Source organism: Oryctolagus cuniculus, chromosome 8, assembly GCF_964237555.1.
Source record: "Oryctolagus cuniculus chromosome 8, mOryCun1.1, whole genome shotgun sequence".
NCBI classification, from domain to species: domain Eukaryota; kingdom Metazoa; phylum Chordata; class Mammalia; order Lagomorpha; family Leporidae; genus Oryctolagus; species Oryctolagus cuniculus.
The window spans coordinates 36,869,410-36,891,537 of record NC_091439.1 but is presented as its reverse complement, the minus strand read 5'-3'; the positions used below and the strand labels follow the sequence as shown (position 1 = coordinate 36,891,537).

Sequence of the window (22,128 nt, the reverse complement as noted above, 5' to 3'; positions counted from 1 at the left end):
TTTCATTATATAAAGATGGAAAAACAGACCAGACTATTGTAGTAAATGTTTAGATTAACAAAACTTTGGCAGTTGGCAATCCTGCCATATTATTAATTATTTTATTTTTTTAAAGATTGATTTTTTTTTTGATGGGGCTGGCGCTGTGGCACAGCAGGTTAACACCCTGGCCTGAAGCGCCAGCATCCCATATGGACGCCGGTTCAAGACCTGACTGCTCCACTTCCCATCCAGCTCTCTGGTATGGCCTGGGAAAGCAGTAGAAGATGGCCCAAGTCCTTGGGTCCCCGCACCCGCATGCGAAACCTGGAAGAAGCTCCTCGCTCTTGGCTTCGGATCAGCACAGCTCTGGCCATTGTGGCCAGTTGGGGAGTGAACCATTGGATGGAAGACACCTCTCTCTCTCTTGCCTCTCTGCCTGTGTGCCTCTCTGTCTCTCTTTCTCTGCCTCTCCTCTCTCTGTGTCACTCTGACTTTCAAATAAATAAATATTAAAAAAAAAAAAAAAAAAGATTGATTGATTTGAAAGGCTGGTTCACCTTCCAAGTGCCTACAACAACCAGGGCTTCATCAGGACAAAACCAAGATCCTGGAACTCAACTCAGGTCTCCCACGTGGGTGGCAGGAACCCAAGCACTTGAGCTATCACCTGCATACCTTCCAGAGTGCACACTAGGAGGAAGCTTAAATGGGAGCAGAGCCAAAACTTGAACCCAGGCACTCTAATATGGGATGTGAGTGTGCCAAGTGTCTTCTTAAGTGCCGTGCTGAACACCTCTCCTTATTAGTCACTTTACATAAAAACGTTACCATATAGAAATTGTCCAACTTAAAAGTAAACACTAGTGTTTTTCCTCACTTATTTGATTAAAACATTATTCTTTGCCTTAAACTGTCCATAAATTTTAGTGCAGTTTAACATTTTCAACTGATGAACTATTTCAGTAAAATGTATTACATCAATCTAAAATAATTGTTATTTTTAAATACCAGATTCCTAGCTTTTTCACTGATGCTGAGAGAAGATCTGTGATGGCTGCAGCCCAGGTTGCAGGCTTAAATTGTTTAAGGCTGATGAATGAAACTACTGCAGGTAAGCACTTTGCAGTTTGAAATCAGTCAGAAAAATACTGTTATAGTTTTTTTCCCCAAAAACTTACAAAGCAGATTTCTTAAAAAATCTATTACATCTTGATTCTTATAAGCCTGTTGCTTTGAAGTACAACAGTTTGGCGGAGGTTAACTATTGTCTTGTTGGTTATAAGAATGATTACTTTTAGAGTTACAAATGGGTGGGGAAAATACAATTTAGATATAACCACTTTATGAAAAGATTCCCTTACTTTGAGGCTATGTATATGTGTTACTGTTCTACGTATTAAAATAGAGTATCAGAGTGACTTAGCTCTTACTTTCCAAGGAACTGCTGTGTTGGAATTGATCTGATTCTTTGTCCTTACACAGTTGCGCTAGCATACGGAATTTATAAGCAGGATCTTCCCTCGCTAGATGAGAAACCAAGAAATGTAGTATTTATTGATATGGGACATTCTGCCTATCAGGTCTCGGTTTGTGCTTTTAACAAAGGAAAACTTAAAGTAAGTAAATGAATGATTTATTATATTTAACTTTAGTGATTAAGAGCATAAACTGTATAGAGAACCTTAATAGCCTGGTTTGAATTCAGGCTCTGCACATTAAAAACTGATATTTTGAGCAAGTTATTTAACCTCCCTAAACCTTAGTTTCCTCATCCAAGAATGAGGACAGAATGAGTTAATGTATATAAAATGCTTTTAATGTCTTGCATATATTATCTGCTACAACGTATGTTAGCTATTTTTGTTGTTGAGATGTTAAGTCATCTGTCAGGGAACAAAAATTATACATTAATAAATGTAGAAAACTAAAGATTCCTAATTTTTGTAGAAACCTTTCTTTCCAGGAATCTTGATCACTATTTTGTACAGTTAACGTTGTTCTATGTGTTTACATACTTAGAGTCTATATTCTTGTTTTATTTTCATTTTATATTGATTATTTTGTCCAGCCTTGGTACATTCTCCTTGATTATGCACATGAGTAGTTTACTTAGAAGATAAATTGCTTTTGGTTATCCTATATGGCAAAAGCCTTTTGTCTTCCTCCCTTCCTCCCTCCCTCCCTCCTTTCTTTCTTCTTTTTTTTTTTTTTTTTTTAAGATTTATTTAAAAGGTGGAGTTAAAGAGAGGCAGCGAGAGGAGTCTTTGTTCACTGGTTCACTCCCCTAATGGCTGCAACGGTCAGGGCTGGGTCAGGCTAAAGTCAGTAGCTTCATCTGGGTCTCCCACATAGGTGCAGGGGCCAAGCTCTGGGGCCATTTTTCACTGATTTCCCAGATGCACTAGCCTCAAGCCTTTTGTCTTTCAGTTTATAATAACATCCTTGTAATCAGAAAATTAAAGAGAAATGACTCACATTGAATATATAAGATAGTTATCAGCGTAGATTGATTTATTTAGCCTTAAATTTTAACTTAATTTTTAAAAGAACCTTTAATTTGCTTCCTTTTTTTTTTTTTAGATTTATTCATTTATTTGAAAGAGTTACACAGAGGAGAGGCAGAGAGAGAGAGAGAGAGAGAGAGAGAGAGAGAGAGGTGTCTTCCTTCTGTTGGTTCACTCCCCAGATGGCAGCAACAGTTGGAGCTGTGCTGATCTGAAGCCAGGAGCCTGGAGCTTCCTCCAGGTCTCCCCTGCGGGTGCAGGAGCCCAAGAACTTGGGCCATCTTCTGCCACTTTCCCAGGCCATAGCAGAGAGCTGGATTGGAAGTGGAGCAGCTGGGTCTTGAACCATGGCCCATATAGGATGCTGGCACTTCAGACTAGGGCATTAACCCACTGTGCAACAGCACCAGCCCCTATTTGCTTCCTTTTTAGTAGATGCCTTAGAGTTGTGACCCATCATTTTTATATCATAGACCCCTTTGAAGGCCAGGTGAGGGCTATGACCGTTTTCCCCCAAAGAATACACACTTGAGCTGGTCACACACTAAGATAATTTTTCATTTAATTTGGGGTAAAGCTGAACTTCATGAGAAGTCTATGGATGGACTCTTCATGTGGGTCTATAGGCTGACATTCCACCTAGATTGCCCTCACATCCTACTGTGATGTTTATTTCCACTTTTCCACTCCATCCCATCTTTTGTAAAGAAAGAGCAGAAGAGCCATACCAACTGTGAGATGCTTTGTTTTGTATTGACTGTTGCAAGTCGTCATTGCACCCTAAGAAGGTAGACCAGATGTCCTGGCCTATGTTTTCAAAAACTCTTCTGTTGAAGTTTTTTCCCTTTTACTTGACTGCTGAAAGCCCATTTCTCAGTAAGCTTATTGGTACTTGTCTCCCTCTGTATTTGTTTCTCTTTTCTTTTTTGCTCTCTCATGTATATCTTTATTTCTTCATATTTTTTGTGAAAATTGTCACTCCCCCTCTTCGTGGAGGAACGACACAGGACCCTGCGCTGTTCTTTCGTCTGCTCGGCCTTCCCCGGGTTTGCTGCTGGTTCTTCCCGGGTTGGCTACTATCCCTTCCACCTCCGTGGAAGGGCAGTTCCCCCTGGCCACATTCCCCACTTCCGCAGGGGAGCGGCACACTGCCGGCCGGCTCTCTTGGGGGCTGCACAGGTGTTCCCCTTAGAGGTTCCCCTTAGATGTCCCTGGTGCATGCCGTCTCTCTCCTCCTTTATAGTCCTCCTCCGCCAATCCCAACTCGGCTGCCCACACGCCGAGTACGCTGCTCTCCTCCAATCAGGAGCAAGTCCTACAGTTTATTAGTTGAACTGGAGGCAGCTGTGCGGAAGCTGTTTACTTCTCTCCCAGCGCCATATTGTGGGAGAGCAGATGCATAGAATAAGTCTTAATTCCAGTAACTCAGTCTAGTCCGGTTTGCTCCCCACAAAAATAAACTGGATGTGTGTGTGTGTATATATATGTGTGTATATATATTTAAATAATAAAAGGCCTAGTTCTAGACCTATAAATTGACTGACTATAATATTTATTTTTAGTTTTTGGATCTGTTTTTTGTGGATGTTCGATTCTTGTTTATATGCTTAGAACTGTTTCTTTGCGCTCTTAAACTTGGTTTCTGGACTACCTGTTCAGTACTGTTATAGAACCAAAGGATTAGAGATAATGAACTTGCATTTATTTTGGTCCAATTATTTAAGAATTAGAAGTATTCTTTTAATTGTGATATATGAGCCTCTAACTATAAAGCAGATAATTCAAAGTAAGGAAATAATGTTGACTGAATGTAAGCAATAATTTAACTCTGATTCCACAGTGGACATCCTTGTGATTAGACAACTTATTTAGCTTAGTTTTATTGTTATAACTTTAGAAACTTTTCTTTTTTTTATTTTTGTTTGTTCATTTTTGAAAGAATCTATATTTCTGAAAATTCAGTTCTGCTTTTTCAATTAAACAGGTCTTGGCTACTACCTTTGATCCATATTTGGGTGGCAGGAACTTTGATGAGGCTTTAGTAGACTACTTCTGCGATGAATTCAAGACCAAATATAAGATAAATGTGAAAGAAAACTCTCGGGCCTTGTTACGTTTATATCAGGAATGTGAGAAACTAAAGAAGCTAATGAGTGCAAATGCATCAGATCTTCCACTGAACATTGAGTGTTTCATGAATGACCTTGACGTTTCTAGTAAAATGAACAGGTACCATAAGCGTTTTCAGTTTGAAGAGTGTTTGCTTGTTTTATAATGTTTAAATCACATGTGATTTTTTTCCTTCTGTTTAAAAGATACACTTTTTAATCGCTAAATAATGAATTTTATTTCATTTTCCCACAGATCTCAATTTGAACAATTATGTGCTTCCCTCTTGGCCAGGGTTGAACCACCTTTAAAAGGAGTAATGGAGCAGGCTAGTAAGTGGCAATTACTGGACTATCAAAATTTTACCATGGTGTTACTTACTTAAGAAGGGTAAAAATGGTAAAAGCAAGGAAAACTGCATGTTTTTTTTTCTTTTAAAGATTTTTTTATTTATTTGAAAGTCAGAATTGCACAGAGAGGTGGGGGCGGGGGGTCTTCCATCCAATGGTTCACTCACCAATTGGCTGCAACAGCCGGAGCTGCACTGATCTGAAGCCAGGAGCCTTCTCTGGGGCTCCCATGTGGGTACATGGGCCCAAGGACTTGGACTATCTTCTACTGCTTTCCCAGGCCACAGCAGAGAGCTGGATGGGAAGTGGAGCAGCCGGCACTCAAACCGGTGCCCATATGGGATGTCAGTGCTACAGGCCAGGGTGTTAACTCGTTGCACCACTGCGCCAGCCCCATGTTTTTTGTTTTTTCTTTACACATGTGTAACTTCCATTTTACAGGAAGAGAAATCATACGTTTTTTTTTTTGTTTTTTTGTTTTTTTTTCCCGAGAGGTAGAAACACAGAGACAGGAAGCCCTGTAGGTTAAGCCTCCACCTGTGGTGCTGGCATCCCACATGGGTGCTGGTTCATGTTTCTGCTGCTCCTCTTCTGATCCAGCTCTTTGCTATGGCCTGATCCAGCAGTGGAAGATGGCCCAAGTGTTTGAGACCCTGCTCCCACGTGGGAGACCCAGAAGAAGCTCCTGGCTTCAGATTAGGCCTAGTTCCAGCCATTGCAGCCATTTGGGGAGTGAACCAGCAGATGGAAGACCTTTCTCTCTGTCTCTCCCTCTCTGTCTGTAACTCTACCACTCAAATAAAAAAATAAGTCTTAAAAAAAAAAACAAAGACAGAAAAACAGGTAAATAGAAATATGCCCTCTCCCCCATCCACTGTTTTACTCTCCAAATGACTACAGTGGCTGGGAGGCTGTAGGTGGGAGCCAGGAACTCAACTCTGAGCAATTCTTGCTGCTTCCCAGGGCCTGAATTATAAGCAGGAGAGTGGAATCAGGAACCAGAGCTGGGAATAAATTTCAGCCACTTCTAAGTGGGACATAGGTGTCCTAATTAGCATCTTTTTTTTTTTTTTTTGTAAGATTCATTTCATTTTAAAGAATTAGAGGGAGAGACAGCTCTGACTTCTGCTGGCATACTTGTTGATGGCCACAACGGTCCAGCTTTGGGCCAGCCAAAGTCAAGAGCTTCTTCTGGGTCTGTCTCCAACATGGGTACAGCTGCCCAACTACTTAGGCCATCCTCCACTGCTTTCCCAGGTACATTAGCAGGAAGCTGGACTGAAGTGGAACAGCTGGGACTCAAACCCAAACCCATGTGGGATTCCAGTGTCACAGGTGGCAGCTTCACTCACTATGCCAGACCCTGTAACTTCTTTATTCATTATATGTCCTAAATCTAGATTTTTAAGAATTCTTCCTGGCTTATTTTATTGTTTTATTTTTTACATCATAAAACTAATGCTAATTCTATTTGGAGGTGTTTGTATGTGATTATGCAAAATTTTTAAGTGAAATTAAACTAGTAATGGGCTTGATTGTATTTGGCTAAGTTTTTTTTGTAATCAATCATACATTCTATAGGGATTTGTCTATCTATATTAAAACTTCATCATATGGATTAAGTTCGGTGCCTGTCACATATATAACTAATATTCATTAAATGTCTTTTTCCAAAGTTTGTATTTTTATCTTCTTTCCATAGTACCTTCTTTTGAGTACATATATATTTGATCTCCTTTAAAGTCTACTGTTCGGGGCTGGTGCTGTGGCATAGCAAGTAAAAGCCACTGCCTGCAGTGCTGGCATCCCATGTGGACGCCGGTTCGAGTCCTGGCTGCTCCACTTCCAATCCAGCTCTTTGCTGTGGCCTGGGAAAGCAGTAGAAGATGGCCCAAGTGCTTAGGCCCCTGCACCTGCATGGAAGAACCAGAAGAAGCTCCTGGCTCCTGGCTTCAGATTGCCATAGCCCCGGCCTTTATGGCCATGTGGGGAGTGAACCAGTAGATGGAAGAACTTTCTGTCTCTCTTGCTCCATTCATTCTCTCCCTCTCCCTCTCCCTCTCCCTCTCCCTCTCTCTCTCTCTGCCCCTGTAACTCTGCCTTTCAAATAAATAAATAAATCTTTTTTTTTAAAAAAGCCTACTCTTCACAAACTTTTAATGATTCTTATTTTTCTCAATTAAAAACGTTTTATTTTCCAGACTTACAACGTGAAGACATAAGTAGTATAGAAATTGTAGGAGGGGCAACAAGAATTCCTGCAGTGAAGGAACAAATCAGTAAATTCTTTCTGAAAGACATAAGTACCACATTAAATGCTGATGAAGCTGTTGCAAGAGGATGTGCATTACAGGTATGAATATTGACTTTTTTAGAAGGTATGTTGCGATAGGTCTTGGGGACTCTCTTCATATTGTCTTTTGTAACCATTTGTCAGTAAAATTAAATAAATTGAAATTATTCTTGATAAGTCTCATTTATAGTTCTAAATTATATTAGGACAATATGTTTGTAAGTACACCGAACTTTTTTTAAATGAATTCTTACAATAGAAAATACTCTTACATTAATTTTTTTAAGGTCACATAAAGAGTATTCTGACTCTTTGGATTTTCTGTAGTCATTACCAAAATTTTTAAATGTAATAATTTTAATCTAAAGATAAAGACCTTATTAAGCACTTAGATCAGGGTAACCTAGGGTATAGTTTGGGTTTATTTATTTAAATATGGTATACATCTTGTTTTCAGTGTGCGATTCTCTCACCAGCATTTAAAGTGCGTGAATTTTCCATAACAGACATTGTTCCCTATTCAATCACACTAAGGTGGAAGACCTCTTTTGAAGATGGAACTGGGTAAGTTATTTTTAAAACCTTGGTTGGAGCTCGTCATAAATCATTACCTGATTAAGCTTACTTTTCCAAATTAAAGAAATTTATACTTCTTAAAATTCCCTGAGTGTTGGGACCATTTGGGAAGTGAACCAGCAGATGGAAAATCTCTCCTCCCACCCCACCCTACTGTCTAACTTTGCCTTTCAAATAAATCAATCTTTGAAAAAAATTATTTCCTAATAAAAGTTTTTCAAAAGAAGCTGGAATTTGAAAGAGTTATATATGGCAAGTATTTTGGAAATTAATGATTAGGGACTGATCTTCAAATGTGATTTTACAAAATCCTGCATATTAGCCATAAAGAGATCTTCAAAAAGATTGTGGGAAAATTGCTGTGATGAAAAAATTAATGCATAGGTTTCAAAACCTTTGTTGTACCAAAATAATAGTCAATTCAGTTTTCCATGAACTTTTTGAAATTCCCCTGAATACATACATTCTTTGTTAATTTTTCTCTTTTTAGTACTATACAACTGTTAGGGTAGACATTCTAAAAACAGCCGGCGCTGTGGCTCACTTGGCTAATCCTCTGCCTATGGCGCTGGCACCCTGGGTTCTAGTCCGGGTTGGGGCGCCGGATTCTGTCCCAGTTGCTACTCTTCCAGGCCAGCTTTCTGCTGTGGCCCGGGAAGGCAATTGATAGCCCAGGTCCTTGGGCCCTGCACCTGCAGGGGAGACCAGGAGGAGGCACCTGGCTCCTGGCCTCGGATCATTGCAGTGTGCCGGCCGCAGCGCGTTGGCCGTAGCGGCCATTTTGGGGGTAAACCAATGGAAATGGAAGACCTGTCTCTCTGTCTCTCTCACTGTCTAACTCTGCCTGTCAAAAAACAAAACAACAACAAAAAAAACTTGTAACCATAAGCTGTCAAAATACGTGTTTATAGCTAAATCAAAAATTGTGTTTTTTTACATTTGTTTTTACAGATCTTTGCAGTTGTTGCTTAGGAATTAAAATGAAATGGAGGGGTGGATGTTTGGAGCAGTAGTTAGGACACTGCTTGGAATACTGACATCCTTTGTTAGAGTGCCTAGGTTCAGGTCCCAGCTCTGCTACCAGTTCCTGCTGGTGTAGCACTCGGGGAAGCAGCAGATGGATGGTGGCACACATAGTTGGGTTTCTGTTGTTCATATGGGAGACCTGGCTCCTGGCTTCAGCCTGCCATAGCCTCAGCTGTTCTGGGCATTTGGGGAGTAAGCCAGCGGACAGGTGAAATCTGCCTTTCTCTTTTAGTCTGTCTCTCTCCAGAACAAAAAGAAACAAACAGAAAGATGGAAGAAAGATAGATTCTGAGTTATGTTCACAGTCAACTTTGTTTTCTATTTGTTCCCATTACATTTTAGGGAATGTGAAGTGTTCTGTAAGAACCATCCTGCCCCATTCTCAAAAGTCATCACTTTCCACAAGAAGGAACCATTTGAACTAGAAGCATTTTATACGAATTTGCATGAAGTGCCTTATCCTGATGCAAGAATTGGTAAGAAAATAACTTCCCATAAATTGTTGACCTTTAATAAGTAATATGTATAATTAAAGAAACAAATAAATTGACACTTCCACTAAGCCAACACTAGGTATTTAAAGAAATATATTCATACTTCTTAACATGCAGTTTTTAGTGCTCAGTTTATTTTTAGAACAACAGCAGGCTTGAGTATGTTTAATTAATTTTGATTTCTATATTTAAAATACAAGTGGCCTAAAAAGTTGTATGAGTATTTTCTGGAAAAACTCTTTAGTCAGTAAATTCAAATTGTGCTGCCAAGCTCACCATATATTCTGATTTTAAAACTTAATGTCCGAGCCGGTGCCGTGGCTCAGTAGGCTAACCCTCTGCCTGTGGCGCCGGCACACAGGGTTCTAGTCCCAGTCGGGGCGCTGGATTCTGTCCCGGTTGCCCCTCTTCCAGGCCAGCTCTCTGCTATGGCCAGGGAGTGCAGTGGAGGATGACCCAAGTGTTTGGGCCCTGCACCCCATGGGAGACCAGGAGAAGCACCTGGCTCCTGCCCTCGGATCAGCGCAGCGCGCTGCCCACGGCGGCCATTGGAGGGTGAACCAATGGCAAAAGGAAGACCTTTCTCTTTGTCTCTCTCTCTCTCTCTCACTGTCCACTCTGCCTGTCAAAAAAAAAAAAACTTTATGTTCGGGGCCAGTGCTGAGGTGTAGTAGGTAAAGCTGTCACCTACAGTGCCAGCATCCATATGAGCGCTGGTTCCAGTCTTGGCTGCTGCACTTCTGATCCCGCTCTCTGCTATGGCCTGAGAAACCAGTGGAACATGGCCCAAGTCCTTGGGCCCCTGCACCCCTGTAGGAGGCCTGGAGGAGGCTCCTGGCTCCTAGCTCCTGGCTGTTGTGGCCATTTGGGGAGTGAACACTGAATGGAGGACTTTCTCTCTCTCTCTCTCTCTCTCTCTCTCTCTCTGCATTTACTTCTCTGTAACTCTGCCTTTCAGATAGCAAATACATCTTTTAAAGAAAAACTTTGTTCACTGACAACAACTAGAATAACTATTATTGGATTAATAAGACTGTTTTAACTGAATAATCTATCCAGGAGATATGATAAAATAATTGTATTATTTAAGAGGAATTATTTTTTATCTATTTATTTTACATTTTAAGCCTTTATTCAGTGAGAAAGATGAATAGGAGAGTGAGGGCCCTGTCTAAAGGAGAGAGGTAAATCTGGGTTTATACCGAGTACCAGAAACTAGCCACGCGGAGGAGCATCTAGGCCAGGAAGCGTGAGTTGGGGTGCCCCGAAGGCCATGCACCCTGGAGGTGCATGGCCACAGCAGGCGCCATACTGGCAAAAGGCCAAAGCAAGGAAAGGGCAGGCACACCTTGTCCCAGGCTTTTAATCCACTTCCAAAGGGGAGTGGTTGATTAACCTGATTGGCCGGTGGGTGCTGAGGTATGGTCAGGTAGTGGCATGAGGTCACACAGGGGCGTGGTGAAGGCATGGTCTTCCCACTCACAGACCTAATCAGTTTTAACCTGAATGCCTGCCTACATCATTCCCCCTTCAGAGACTCCAAAGAGGAATTATTTTTAAGTTTAAAAATTTTCTATATTGATAGACCAAAAGGGGGACAAAAAATATTTCAAATAACATTATTTAAAGCAATAAAAATTATTAAAAGGTTTAATTAATGTTCTAGGGTTGCTCTAAGAAAGTACCACAACTTAGGAGATTTATTCAATGTAAATTTATTGTCTCTGTTCTGGAAGTCAGAATTCTGAAATCAAGGTATTGGCAAGTGTGGTTTCTTCTGAGGGTTGTATGGGGGAAGAATCCATTCCAGCCTTGTCTTGGAGTTTATAGGTGACCACTTTCATGTTCACAAATTATTCTCTTGCACGTGCATTTGTCTGTTCTCAAATTACTTCTTTCAATAAGGACACCAGTTATATTGTAATAGGGCTCACCCTAATGACCCAATCTTAACATATTACCTCCTTCAGACATCTTTAAAGACCTGATATCCAAATACAGACAATATGAGATAGTTGGGAAGTTAAGACTCAAACATATGAACAGGGGTGGGACATAATTCAACCCAAAAAAAGAGCAGCCACATTTTTTATTATCTAGTTTTGCTGCCTAGTATTCTGTTTTCTGTAATCGATGTCACAAATTTTGTTAAAAGAAAATTTCAAAAATTTTTGAAATTCCTTTATTTATGAATTACCAAGATGGTTACTATCTATAAAGGTTAGAGCAGAGAGCATCTGTTTTGTTTTCAACCTTAGAAACTGAATTATTTTTATTTTGGTTTTAGAGTAGTAGTATTATAAAATAAAATGCTTAGAAGTTACATTTCCTAGGAATCAAATTGTCCTTGATTAAAATCTCAACACTTCTTTTCACTAGTATTGAGGATTTGGGGTGAGTTTATTTAACATTTCTGAGTCTCATATCAAATTTTGTATCCTATGAAAAAGATATTCTGGGAGAAGTACCTAAATTATAATGATGTGATTATAATTTTACAGTTGTTTGCCAGCATCTTAAAGATGACAGATTATTGAACAAATTACATGAGTTAATCTGAGGCTCATGTACTGATTAAAACTCTTTTTTCCTTAAGGGAGCTTCACTATTCAGAATGTTTTTCCACAGTCTGATGGTGATAGTTCAAAAGTAAAGGTTAAAGTTCGTGTCAACATCCATGGAATCTTCAGTGTGGCTAGTGCATCCGTAATTGAGAAACAGAATTTGGAAGGAGATCACAGTGATGCTCCTATGGAGACAGACACTTCATTTAAGAATGAAAACAAAGATGATATGGTATGTAGAAATCTGTCTCAAAGTTTTTCTAATATATTTTATTCAGTACATTATCTTAACTGGCACTTTAATAGTTGAAACATTGATCTGTAAGGCTTTATTTTAAATTTCTGCTGTAGGACTCTAAACATTTCTGTTAGATCATTTATTTAAAGTTTCTACATCTTTCATATTGAAATGCATTTTTTCAGGGGCTTGTGCATCTTTCATAGCATTATATGGATCATGTATGTTAGCAGTCATCCTTACATTCTTAATTTCTGTTAAAAACATGTGCTATTATGGTTTTTTTTTTTTTAGCTTACAGCTAAAATCAGAATGAAATATTTTTAATTAAATACACATTTTTAGATTGGAAATACATGCCTAATAAAGAATTTTCTAAGATTCAGTTAGGGGGCATCTGAAGCAGTTAAGCAGAGGAATGTAATGCACATTCCTCTGCAGATTTCCTGCTTTTTCTTTATGATAGTTTTGTGACACTGAATTTACCTGGGGATACTAAGAGGAAGGAATCTTAGGGGAAGTTGATCATATTGCATTACACAGAGTTTTCATGTTTTTTATGTCTCTTCTTTATTATTTTTAATTGCATTTGTTAGATTTTTTTATAATCATAATTAGAGATCTATTGTCATCTATTTCTGCATATTAAGTACAGATTTTATTTTATTAAATTTCAAGACAGTTTCTCCATTTTGAAGGTTTTCTTTTGAAATAATTATAATCTTTCCTTCTGGATCGATCAGAATTTACCCACTAGCCTTAAAGTACTACATTTAAGGACTGTAACTTTTTGTTTATTTTTATTCTTTCATGTGTCATTTTGCTGTCACATTCTTCCTTATTTGAATTGAAGAAGAAATGCCCTAATCTGTTAATGAAGATATAACCATTTCTTAAAAATTAACATAAGGATAAGTAGAAAAAAGTGAACTTTTTAAATTGCAATTCACAATAACTCATGTTAGATAAATTAATCCATTAAGATTTATTTTTACTAAATTTGAGCACATTTTACTTTCTTCACTTTTTAAAAAAAAAAATGAAGACTGATTCATTTGAAAGGCAGAGTGACTGAGAAATGAGGAAAGGCCTAAAGAGACACATTTACAGCCACTGGTTCACTTCCCAAATGTTTGCAACAACCAGGTCTGGGCCAGGAGAAAGCCAGGAGCCAGAAATTCCATCCAGGGGTGGCTGAAACCCAAGGACTTGGGCCATCATTTACTGCCTGCCAGGTACATTAGCAGTGAGCTGGATTTGAGTAGCTGAGCCTCAACCCAGGCACCCCTGTATGGGATGTGGATGTCCCAAGTGGCAGCTTATCAGCTGTGTCACAACACCTCCCTTACCTCTTTTAAGTGTCTCTGCTTAGACTTTCTGTTTTCTCTTTAATGTTAGGAAATTGAAATAACAACAAGAATGGTATGGCACTCATCTTTTATTTCCCCTAGAATTTATTTACTGCTTCTGTATGTGGACTGCAAATCCAATTGACCAATTTTTTAGGGTGCTTTCTTGATGTGGACTTAAAGGACCACCTGTCAAAAATAAACTGCATGGATTTATGACATCTGTTTTTGTCACTCAGTTCTTAAAAGAACTTTGTGGTTTTGGCTTACTAGAACTTTTCAAGGTAGTTGAGGTTCTCATGTAAGGAATTTCAAGTAGGTGAGATGTTCTTGAATACTGCTTTTATAAATTATATAATCAAAGGGAGAAGAAAAATAACTAATTTAATGAATCATGGACTTTGCATTGTTGATAAGACAATTCACAGGTATATTACTTTTAAATCTCTACCATGGCTAATATAATAAGTGTTGAGTAAATTATAGTTTCTTTATTTTTCTTTGCTAATATAAAGGGTGATGTTAGTACCTTGTGTAGAAAATATCCTGTGTGCTTTAATTTTTAATGTATTTTTCTAGGGTCCAGAAGTGTAAAAGTCATAAGGCTTAAATATCACTATATAGTATATATATCATTAATATATAATATATAATTATATATAAATATACAAATACACAATATATAATTGATATATATTATATATATCATTATATATTTCTTGTACTCAAAGAGTGAACCAGTTCTAAGTAGATTGTGGGTGGTGATTGTTTCAATTTTAGAGGAGAAAATAAGGTCATAGTTTTTCTGTTCTCTCACTGCTAACCTTGCTGGCTGTACGGTAAAGAAGCTCAGACATAAGCTAATGAGTAGCAGCCCCAGAAGTCTTTTTTTTCCATGAGGATAAATTTATGAAAGATTATTCTATGTGCTCATTTTTTATTCAAAATTCAGATAGCTTTGATTTTGTTTGAAAAAAATTATGTAAATTATCTGCTTTTTCTTAACTATAAGAATGTCTCAGGAGATTCACAACTCTCTTCTTGGTATATATGGTTATTTGTGCATATTAAGAAGTTATCACATCTTAGAATGCATCATAAAACCAGGAATCAAACATATTACAATTTAACTGTTTCTCAATTGTTGACCATTTGGGTTATCTTTTCATGTACTTATTTTTAAGATTTATTTATTCATTTGCAAGGCAGAGTTACATATATAGAGAGAAACACAGAGAGAGATCTTTCCATCCACTGGTTCACTCCCTAGAGGGCCGCAACAGCTGGAGTTAGGCCAGTCCGAAGCCAGGAACTTATTCCAGGTTTCTCACCCAGGTGAAAGCCCCAAGCACTTGGGCCGTCTTCCACTGCTTTCCCCGGCCATTAGCAGGGAACTGGATTGGAAGTGGAGTAGTAGGGACTCAAACCAGTGCCCATATCAGATGCTGGCACCACAGGTGGCCGCTTGACCTGCTGTGCCATAGCACCAGCCCTCATGTGCTTATTTTTAATTCAAAATAGTTTATTATTTATAAGAAGTAGCAAATCTTCTAGGCACTGGGGATGTAATGGTAAACAAGATAAAAAAGGTTCTCACCCATGTGTGACTTAACATTCCATTGAGAAAGGGCAAGGAAGAAGCAATATGATAGACTGTAAATCTAAAGAAAATTAATGGGGGCTGGCACTGTTGCATAGCGGGTGAAGCTGCCACCTGCAGTGCCAGCATCCCATATGGGCACCAGTTCAAGTCCCGGCTGCTCCACTTCCTATCTGGCTCTCTGCTGTGTCCTGGGAAAGCAGTGGAGGATGGCCCAAGTCCTTGGGCTTCAGATTGGCGCAGCTCTGGCTGTTGCGGCCAATTGGGGGGAGTGAGCCAGCGGATGGAAGACCCTTCTTCCCTCCCTCCCTCCCTCCCTCTCTCCCTCCCTCCCTCCCTCTCTCCCTCTCTCTCTCTGTGTAACACCGACTTTCAAATAGATAAATCTTTTTAAAAAATAAAATTAATAGGGATGCATAATAGAAATTAACAATGTGATGGTGATAAGAAAAGCAACCAAGGAAGGAATGGGTGAGCTAGGCAATTTGAAAAAAAGTTAGTTGTCCAAGCAAAGGAAATAACAAATACAGGGGCCCTGGTATAGGAACTCCTTTTTTATTGTAACAAATAGAACAGTGGTCGATGTTTAGGATTTAGGACTCAAAAGGGGGAGAGTAGGAAGAGAAAATGAAGTTGAGATGTTAGATCAAGGGACAAATCATGTATAGCCTTAGAATTCATGGTAATAATTCTGGATTTTTCTCTTAAGTGATTTTATTCAGTAGTAAACAAAGAATACCTAAAATGTGTTTTCAGATACAGCAGTGAACAGACAGATGGCTTCAACTCTCAGGGGGTTTAAAATCAGAGAAACCAGAGTCTAGAGGCACTTCTATTGATATCCCCCCTATTGATTATATTCTTAAAATATTCTTTTTAATTTATCTTAAGGAAATAACATATTACTACCATTTTGCTCTTGTTACCTGTGCTTAAGGGGGTCTTACCTAAGAAGACATCACCTACACCAGTGTATTGAAGCATTTCACCTACATTTTCTTCTAGCAGTTTCATAGTCTGTGGTCTTAAATTTAGGTGTCTGATCCATCTTGAGTTGATTATTGTATATGGTGAGAGGTACGGATCTAATTTCATTGTTCTACATAAATATATCTCCTTTGCCAGCAACATTTACGGAAAAGACTATCCTTTCTCCAATGTTTTGGGTACTTTTTGTCAAGAATCAGTTGACTGTATGTATAAGAATTAATTTCTGGGCTCTTGTTCCGTTGACCTATGTGCCAGTTTTTATGCCAGTACCATGCATGCTCTTTTAGTTACCATTAGCTTTATAGTATGGTTTGGAATCAGGTATTGTGATCCCTCCAGCTTGATTTATTCCTGATCAAAGTTCCTTTGGCTATTCTGGGTCTTTGGTAATTCCATATGAATTTTGGAATTTTTTTTTTAAAGATTTATTTATGTATTTGAAAGGCAGAGTTACAGAGGCAGAGAGAGAGAGTAAGGTCTTCCATCTGCTGGTCCACTCTCCAAATGGCCACAATGCCTGGGGATGGACCAGGCCAAAGCCAGGAGCTAGAAGTTTCTTCCAGGTCTCCTACATGGGTGCAGGAGCCCAAGGATTTGGACCATCTTCTACTGCTTTCCCAGGCCATAGCAGAGAGCTGGATCAGAAGTGGAGCAGCTAGGACTCAAACCAGTGCCCATATGGGGTGACAGCACTGCAGGCAGCAGCTTTACCCGCTATGCCACTGTTCTGGCCCCAGGATTTTTTTTTTCTAATTCTGTAAAGAATGTCATTGGTATTTTGATAGGGAAAAATTATAAAGACTATATATAACAAATCAATAGCCAATATCATACTGAATAGGAAAAAGCTGAGAACATTCTCCCCATCTCTAGAGCAAGAAAAGGATGTCCACTTTCACCACTTTTATTCAATACAGTATTGGAAGTATTAGCAAGAGCAATTAGTAAGGAGAAAGAAAGAACATTGAAGTGGGAGAGGAGGAAGTCAAAAGATCTCAAGTTTATAGATGACAGGATGTTATACATGGGAAGAACCTAAACACTCTACCAAAAAGATGTTAGAACTGATAAGCCAATTTAGAAGTTTCAGGTTACAAAATCAACATACAAAAACAGTAGCATTTTTATACACCAAAAATGAACTTGCCAAAAGAGAAATCAAGAAAGAAATCCCATTCACAATAGCCACAAAAAAATAAAATATTTAGGAATAAATTTTAACCAAAGAAGTAAAAGATCTCTACAGTGAAATTTATAAAATGTTGATGAGAGAAACCATCAAGGACACACAAAAATGGAAAGATACTCCTTACTCAGGGATTGGAAAAATTAATATGTTTAAAATGTGTATACTACCTAAAACAATCTACAGATTGTTTTATTTTTTATTAGTTTAAATGATCGGGGTTTTTTGTTAGTAGTATATTAGAGTTAATAACATATTTGTGTCTTCCTGTATAACGCCACTCAACTTTTTTTGTTTATTATCCATCACAGGGTTCTGGAGGTTATAGAATTGGAAGGGCAGTTAGAGTGTCAGAAATAATTGACCTTTTAATGACATAGAATTATCTTCTAGCGTGTTTTTCTCTTTGGCCAAAAGATGAGCTTATCCAAGACAACTTTTTGCATATTACACATTTGCTTAATTCTAGATAGAGTAAAAGACATAAATTATCCTGTTTCTTTTCCAAGTTGGATTTTTTTTTTTTGTAAGCATGCTTTGTGTGTGTGGGTGTGTTTTTAAGCACTTTGGGCCATCCTCTGTCTGCCCTCCCAGGCCACAGCAGAGAGCTGGACTGGAAGAGGAGCAACCAGGACTAGAACCCGGTGCCCCAACTGGGACTAGAACCCAGGGTGCCGGCGCTGCAGGCAGAGGATTAGCCAAGTGAGCCACAGCGCTGGCCTGTAAGCATGCTTTGGTAAATGTTAACTTGTAAATTTCACTTGAGAACAATTGCCATGTATTTTGCAGTGTAGCCACAGGTGAATGAAACAAGGTTTATTCTCGTAGCCTCAAGTAGACCTTTGTATTTTTATTTTCCTTTTAATCTATTTTTAGTTGTTGTCATTTACTTTACTGTGTACCCATGTTTCAAAAAAGGCTTGAACTCTTTTTTGTACATAAAATACTGAGAGTATCAGCCCACAAATATATTGGCATTTTTTTTAAAGATTTTATTTGAGAGGTAGAGTTACAGACAGTGAGAGGGAGAGACAGAGAAAGGTCTTCCCTCCATTGGTTCACTGCTTAGATGGCTGCAATGGCCGGAGCTACAGTTTAATTTTTGAAAACAACAAAAAAGATACTACATACAGTATCAATTAACATATTTTCATTCCAGGATAAAATGCAGGTTGACCAAGAAGAAGGAAGTCATCAAAAGTGCCATGCTGAGCATACCCCAGAAGAGGAAATTGATCATACAGGAGCCAAAACAAAGGTTTGGTGGAGTCTTTTTGTAATTCTTTTGGAGATTGATATTGAATTAATGTGTTTACTTTTATGGTGCTTGCTTTTGATATGCTTGATTTTTATTTTGTTTTATTTTATCTGAAAGGCAGAGAGAGAGATTTTCTAATTGCTGGTTCACTCCCCAAATGCTCAAAATAGCCAGGGCTGGGCTAGGTAGAAGCCAGGAGCTCAGAACTCACTTTGATTCTCCCATGTGGGTGGCAGGGACCCAGGTACTTAAACCAGCACTTGCTGCATCCCAGGATTTACACCAGCAGGGAGCTAGGTCAGAGAAGTGCCGTTGCTAATATGCGTATCAGGCACTCTGATATGGTATGTGGGCATCCTAAGCAGCACCCCAGCCACTGTGCCTAACACCCAACCTCGCTGGATATTTTTATCTTAGTACTGTAGAAAAGTATAGGAAACTGATAGCCAGAATAAATGCATTTCAGTATTTTATTATAGAGGCTTTCTTTAAAAAAAAAAAAAAAGAAATTTACTTATTTGAAAGGCAGAATTACAAAAGAGGGGTGGGGAGGAGATAGACTCTTCCATCCACTGGTTCACTCCCCAGATGGCCACAGTGGCCAGGACTGGGCCAGGCCCAAGCCAGCAGCCAGGATCTTCCTCTGAGTCTCCCACGTGTGTGCAGGGGCCCAAGGACTTGGGCCATCTTCTGCTACTTTCCCAGGCACATTAGTGGGGAGGTGGATCATGTGAATGGAGCAAAAGGGACATGAACCAGTCCCCATGTGGGATTCTGGCGTCACAGGCAACAGCTTAACCTGCTGTGCCCCAACATCAGCCTTGAGAGATCTTCCATCTGCTGGTTCACTCCCTAAATGCCTACAACAGCTGGATCTGAACCCTAACAATAAAAACTATCTTTTTGATAGGAAAAGATATATTTTTCAGTGATTTTTTTCTCATATAATCTCAGAGAAATTTTGAAATGGAACAAGCCCCATGAAGAAAGAAATTAGCAATATGTTAGGGTGGATGTTTCGACTAGCATTTAAGACACTGCTTGGGACATTCATATCCCATTTGAGTCCCAGCTCCATTTTGATTCCAGCACCTGCTAATGCACACCCTATGAGGTAGCAGGTGATGGCTCTGTAGTTGGCTCCTGCCACCTACATGGGCAAGGCCGATATTGGGTAACTGTTCCCAGCTTTGGCCTAACTCTGTCTGTTGCAGACATTTGGGACCAGCAGATGAAAGGTTCTCTCTCGCTCGCTTGCTCGCTCTCTCCCTCTCCCTTTCCCTCTCCTTCTCCCTCTCTTTCCCCTCCCCCTCTTCCAAAAAAATTAAGTTCAATGGTATTTATAAATAAATAAATAAATAAAGGGCAGGCATATGTCACAGGCACCCTTGGGATTGTATGACACACAGGAGTGCTAGTTTGGGTCCTGGCTCTTCTTTTGATCCGGGTTCCTGTCGATGTGATGGCTCAAGTACTTGGGTCTCTGCCACCCTTGCAGAAGACCTGGGTGGAGTTCTTTATTCTTGTTTTCCATCTGGCTTGACACTGGCTGCTGTTGGTTTTGCTGCTATAATGAAATATTTTTCTTTGTGCAAAAATGTTTTTAAAAGTAAAATTTAGAGATCAGAGGATAACAACTTTATTATTGACGGTAATTATTTTACTGAGATAATCATTGCAAATAAGAGTCTGCCCCAGTCAGCTAGATGAATGTGGCTACAGCTGTAAGCTTTCATCTTCAACAGATTTTTCTAACTTGCACAGAATTTAATCTATATAAGTTATATGTATTTTTCTCAGATGTAAATATTAATGTTTTTTAGAAAAGAAGAGTTATTTATTTGACAGAGTTACAGAGAGAAGAGAAGAGACACAGCAAGATATCTTCCATCTGCTGGTTCACTCCCCAATTGACCATAATAGCTGGCTGGCCCGGTGGAAGCCAGAAACCTGGAACTACATTCAGGTCTTTCACATGCATAGTAGGGGCCCAATCACTTGGGCAATCTGCTACTGCTCTCCCAGGCCCATTAGCCGGGAATTGAATCAGCAGAGGGGAGCAACCAGGACTCAAACTCGCACTCATATGGGATGCTGGTATCGCAGGTGGCGATTTAACCCTCAGTGTTGCAATGCTGGCCTCAAAAATTGAATTTTATATCCTAGGCTCTACAGTTATTTAAAACGTGAAACATTTTTGTCTAAATGTTTTCTAGTATGTTCACAGAATTGTGCAAGCATGATCACAATTTTAGAACATTTCCATCACCCCAAAAGAAGCCCTGTACCCTTTAGCAATAACTACCTATTTCCCCTCAACCCTCTTCCTGCCAGCCCTAGGCAGTCACTAATTTGCTTTCTGTCTCTATAGATTTGCCTATTCTGGATCTGCATATAAATATGGTTACACAGTATATGGTTCTTTGTGACTGACTTCTTTCCGTTAAACATAATATTTTTGAAGCTCATGCCACTTGTAGAATGTGTCAGTATTTCATTCTGTTATATAGCCTAATAATACTTCATTATGCCAGTGCATACCACATTTAAATTTACCCATCATAAGTTGATGGACATTTGAATTATTTTCACCTTCTTGTCATTATGAATAATGTTGTTATACACAATCATGTACAAGTTTTTCTGTGGGTGTATAATTTTTATTTTTCTTGAGCATATTCCTAAGAATGGAGTTGCCTCTTCATATGGTGTTGCTGTGTTTAACATTTTGAAAAACTGTTTGCCAAACATTTTATAATTCTGTTATTAATGTTTGAGGGTTTTAATCCCTCCACATCCTCTCTAACACTTGCCATTTTTTATTACAGCCATCAGAGTTATTATAAAATGGATAAGTCATTGTAGTTTTGATTTGCATTTCCCACTCAATTTTTATGTAGAATTTAGTATACATAGAACGTAAAATACTGAGTTAAAATAATGTGTTTAATAAATTAAGTATAATACTTGGTAGTAGTTTTGTTTGATTTTACTTGTCTGTTTCACTCTGAAATTTATTGTTAGTTTTAGAAATTTACATTTCTCTCTTGGCTTTTTTTTTTTTTTTTTTTTACAGTTAGCTCCCTCAGACAAACAAGACCGATTAAATCAAAACATTAAAAAAGGAAAAGTCAAGAGTATTGATCTTCCTATTCAAAGCAGCCTATGTAGACAGCTGGGCCAAGATCTTCTCAATAGCTACATTGAAAATGAGGTATCTAAATCATTGATGTTGAAATAGGAGGTGCTGTATATTAAAATATTGTTGACATTAATAATTATCCCCCAAACCTGAAGAACTAGTCCATAACTCATAAAGAATTGTGCACATCATTGAACTACTTTTTGCTGAACTGTACTTATGTCCTATGTACAGTAGCTTTTGTCTTAGTTATATGAAAAACATAAATTGTCTCACTATAAAGATCTTGTTAATTTCGGCTTTGACTGCCTGTGCCTCCGGGGTCTTCTCTAAGAACTCTTTGCCTGTGCCTATATCTTACAGGGTTTCTCCAACGTTCTCTAATAATTTGATGGTGTTGGGTTGTAGATTTAGATCTTTAATCCATGTTGAGTGGATTTTTGTGTAAGGTGTAAGATAAGGGTCTT

General features: G+C 38.8%; 1 protein-coding gene across 3 annotated transcripts in view; it reads left to right on the top strand.

Annotated features, from left to right (window-relative positions):
* HSPA4L (heat shock protein family A (Hsp70) member 4 like) overlaps nt 1-22,128 on the top strand; it is a 70,859-nt gene that overhangs the window by 24,327 nt on the left and 24,404 nt on the right. For all 3 annotated transcript variants that reach the window (XM_008267946.4, XM_002717242.5, XM_051819866.2), the window contains exons 6-15: nt 994-1,093; nt 1,465-1,598; nt 4,471-4,715; nt 4,851-4,927; nt 7,147-7,298; nt 7,696-7,802; nt 9,183-9,316; nt 11,931-12,130; nt 18,421-18,519; nt 21,596-21,733. In XM_008267946.4, coding sequence (XP_008266168.2) covers nt 994-1,093; nt 1,465-1,598; nt 4,471-4,715; nt 4,851-4,927; nt 7,147-7,298; nt 7,696-7,802; nt 9,183-9,316; nt 11,931-12,130; nt 18,421-18,519; nt 21,596-21,733 — 1,386 coding nt within the window. The remainder of the gene's footprint in view (nt 1-993; nt 1,094-1,464; nt 1,599-4,470; nt 4,716-4,850; nt 4,928-7,146; nt 7,299-7,695; nt 7,803-9,182; nt 9,317-11,930; nt 12,131-18,420; nt 18,520-21,595; nt 21,734-22,128) is intronic.